At 48.9% G+C, this 3,549-nt stretch overlaps 3 protein-coding genes across 3 annotated transcripts; 1 reads left to right on the top strand and 2 right to left on the bottom strand.

The window, feature by feature from the left end:
* Positions 1-93: 93 nt before the first annotated feature.
* DACRYDRAFT_111415 (uncharacterized protein) lies at positions 94-765 on the top strand (the record flags this gene model as incomplete). Its single annotated transcript, XM_040769234.1, has 1 exon — positions 94-765. The coding sequence occupies one exon, from the start codon at positions 94-96 to the stop codon at positions 763-765; it is 672 nt and encodes a 223-aa protein (XP_040624793.1).
* A 537-nt stretch (positions 766-1,302) lies between these two features.
* Positions 1,303-1,744, bottom strand: DACRYDRAFT_111414 (uncharacterized protein; the record flags this gene model as incomplete). Its single annotated transcript, XM_040769233.1, has 3 exons — positions 1,303-1,509; positions 1,555-1,650; positions 1,703-1,744. 3 exons carry the CDS (start codon positions 1,742-1,744, stop codon positions 1,303-1,305), a joined length of 345 nt encoding a protein of 114 aa, XP_040624792.1.
* A 24-nt stretch (positions 1,745-1,768) lies between these two features.
* On the bottom strand, positions 1,769-2,390 carry DACRYDRAFT_111413 (uncharacterized protein; the record flags this gene model as incomplete). The annotated part of the gene is made up of 2 exons (XM_040769232.1): positions 1,769-1,890; positions 1,937-2,390. The coding sequence occupies 2 exons, from the start codon at positions 2,388-2,390 to the stop codon at positions 1,769-1,771; spliced, it is 576 nt and encodes a 191-aa protein (XP_040624791.1).
* Positions 2,391-3,549: the final 1,159 nt, after the last annotated feature.

The following is a 3,549-nucleotide window of genomic DNA, read 5'->3' as shown; positions in this document are numbered from 1 at the left end:
CCACACAATAAGAACTGTGAGACTATGCTGAACGATCTGGTGTTGCATCCCGGTGCATGTCGCTAATATCGCTCTTAGGGCACTCCACTCTTCATGGCTGCAGAGAAGATTGCCTCTCGTTGGATGTACCTCCCACGCGATGCCGTCCGGCACAAGCAACGTCAAGCATATAAAAACCGCGATCCATTTGGCCAGACTATCACACACACTGTCGCTCCACAGGAGGGCCAGGTAGCCTCGGAGCCACCTGAGTTTTGGAACACTCCACTTCATGATCCTGAAGATTTGTACTGGGTCGCCGTCTACAAACTCCTCCATAGCGTGCCTGCCGCAAATCCGGTGCCTGCACCGAGGCAGGTTCACACTCGGAACCTCTTGTTCGGGTATGGAAACACATCGAATGATCGCAAGCGATTCATGAGTTTTGGTCGGCTGTCGGAGCCCCTGAAGACACCGGCAACCGACCCGGAGATGGTACCGGCCGCATTCTTGCCATGGTGGCTTGTCCTGAAGGAAATCGGAGCAGTCATTGCGAGAGCCCATTATGACTATGAAGCGGAGTGGAATAACGACATGTTCTACCCCAATCTACAGAAGATCTGGTCGCTTTTTGACGACCTGGTCGAGACGATGCCACCGGATCTAGAGATTGCAGATTATCCTGACCCCAAGGAGGATGCGGCACCGACACACCAATTGATACCGGGGAGTGAATCTCCCAGCCAAGGCCGAGCGACCAAGAAACGCAGAACCAATAACGAGTAGGAATTTTGGTGCATCTATACGCGTTTAGAGATATACAACTGTGACACTCATTACTGTAGTATCGGACGGAATACCACAGGAAAGCATGGTTGTATGGGAATTGTCCTGCTACGTTCGATCGAAGAATAAACAAGTCCTGACAGCATACCCCGCACACGTGACAAACCTCTTCCACTGGGACCCTGAGAAGCACTGCTTTTAAGTGCTCCGGACCGGTGCCCCAGGGTCCGAAAATAAGTACAGGGGTTGCTATATTAGGGAAGATATTCCACCCCCGGACTTGTTAAGAAAAAGTTCATAATAAAAGAGCTTTTCACCCAATTTCAGCCCATTAGTATTTTGTAGATAGTTAATAAATATTATTAATAAAATTCATTCATAAAAGTAACTTCTAAACAGCACTTTGAGGGCTTTATTTAATATACATTGGGAGAGAGAAACACACACACCATGGGCTATAGTAAAGCATGGCAAGGAATTGTATTATGATACTATTGTACAATGAAAGCTATTCAAATCAGTGCTTTGCATGCATTCTTACAATGCAAAGTCCTTGGTATTCTCAGCCTGTTCCTTGTCCTCATCCTGCTCCTCCAGTGCACACACCAAATTGGCCCTCTCTGCTGCAATACCTGCTTCCTTCTTGCAAGTGTTATACTTCCTGTTTTTTGCAAACTGCTGGATCATTGCTTGGGTGGCCCAGTCCTTGTTGAAGGCAGCAAGCTGTGGGGACTTCTCCTTGACCTGTGCAATGGTGAATAAGAGTTCAACAGGTAGATAATGACTTACCTGCTTGTAGATCATCAAGAGGAGGGCAGGAGGGTGTTCAGTGATGTTCCTCATGACGTCGAGGTTGTGCTGGATGCAAGCTTCTTGTACATGTTGCTGTAGTTTAGATCAGCATATATTGTATGTAGTATTAGTAAATAATACTTACTTTCATATTGTTGAAAAGCTCCTTTTGGTCCTTGAGACCCATGGCCTCTATGAGCCTATAACCATTTCATTTCTCCCCATGCCCAGCCTGCCCTGGAGGCTTCAGAATGAGGGTGGAGACAGCCTCATTATCTTTCTTCTTTTTGCTCCTCTCATGTTCAAGGAGCTTCATCAGTTTAGTAATCTGGGCTGCGCATACCTGAGTAAGTACTTATATGAGCTGCAAGGAACTTACCTTGAGCAGCAAGTGTTTTGGCCTTCTCAGCCAAGATTTCCTGATCCTTCACTGCAAGCTTCTCCTTGATGGTGAGGGCCTTCTTCATTGCCTTGGCAAGGTCCACCACATTGTCAACATGCTTGCCAGGGAGTTGCTTGGGATGTTTGGGAGCACTGGGGGTGTTTGACTCTTCAGAGGGCCTCTTCTGGCCAGGCGCTGGAGTCTGCATGACACTCACAGGCTGCAGAGTGTCAGTGGCAGGGGGAAGGCAAGGAGAGGAGACCAGATTCATCACAGAGGGGGGAGCAGGGGAAGGGGGAGCAGGAGGGTTGAAGTCAAGGGAGGAGAGCAAGTTGTCTGAGGGGGGAGCAGGAGGAGAAGCACAAGGAGGAGGGGGAGTAGCAGGGGCAGCAGGGGCAGCAGCAGGGGGGAGATGCCTGGGCTTCTTGGGCTGGGGCTTGCAGGGAGCCATGGTGGTTGAGGAGAGAGGGGGACAAGGGGGAGAAGGGGGGGAAACGTGTTGACACACCTGGATATATATGTTTAGATAGTGTACCTATGAAAATACATCAGTGGGGCTGAAATGAGCACATGGGGGAACCAAAGAGAGTGAAACAGGATGTTGACTTACCTGATTTGGACTTTAGAGGATCCAAATCAGGAAACTCACCTTGGGAGCATACATGCAGCTCTCCCTCTCCCTCTCTCCTACTCCTTGACATGCCCAAAGAACTGCCAGTCCTCTGTGATTGTGGGTGTGGTCAGCTGGTGGCAGGGTCCACTTGGCATGAGCACAGAAAGTGCAACAAGAGACATGCCCTGAAGAAGCTCATCAGTCAGCAAGAGGCAAGCCTGAAGAAAGAAGTACACAAACAGTGTGTCAGGGCACCAGCTCATTGCTTGGTCAAGAGACATGACTAAGCCTTTATGACATGGAAGTAGCTGGTATACCTTGGCATGTGCTGGAACCTGCTGGAAGGATTGGATGGTCAGGTGACCTGCTGTGCATGGCTGTGCATGACCTCATATGACCTCATCCTTGGTCATATGACCTGATCACCTGACTAGGCTGAGTAAGCAAGATGTTCTAGCAGGTTCCACCACAGAGGTATAAATATAAGGCCTACTCTGCCTGGGACTGTCTCTTCAGACTTGGTCTCTTAGGATCATCCACAGATACCTATACTGTAGATAGGTCTTAGTCATCAGGTCTACTCCACTTCCTTGTTGCCTGCTTAGACTCTTGGCACTCTTAGGTGAGCAGACTTAGTCAGCCTGTGTTGCCCTAACAGAAGACCAAGTCTCCAAGTGACAACCTCTGCTTCACCACTCCACCTCTACTCTTACCTGCCTTTACTCTTACCACACACACCCAACACCTGCCTTATTCCATATCCACCATTATGGAACAAGCAGAAGAATTCCCTGATCCCATTTCTATTCTTCAAGCACAGGTCCTAGAGCTGACTCAGCAGCTCCAACAGCTTATGACAGCTTCCTGGAGTAATCAGCCTACAGCCCCTGTGTCTAATCTCCAACCCAATAGTAACTATGACACCACTACCTATGGTGACAATAGTCATGGAAACCAGAGTCATGACAGCCATTACCATGGGACCAACATCATAGCA

This window comes from Dacryopinax primogenitus (assembly GCF_000292625.1).
Source record: "Dacryopinax primogenitus strain DJM-731 SS1 chromosome Unknown DACRYscaffold_21, whole genome shotgun sequence".
NCBI lineage: Eukaryota > Fungi > Basidiomycota > Dacrymycetes > Dacrymycetales > Dacrymycetaceae > Dacryopinax > Dacryopinax primogenitus.
Note: the sequence above shows the minus strand (reverse complement) of the source record. Positions and strands in the feature narration are given on the sequence as shown.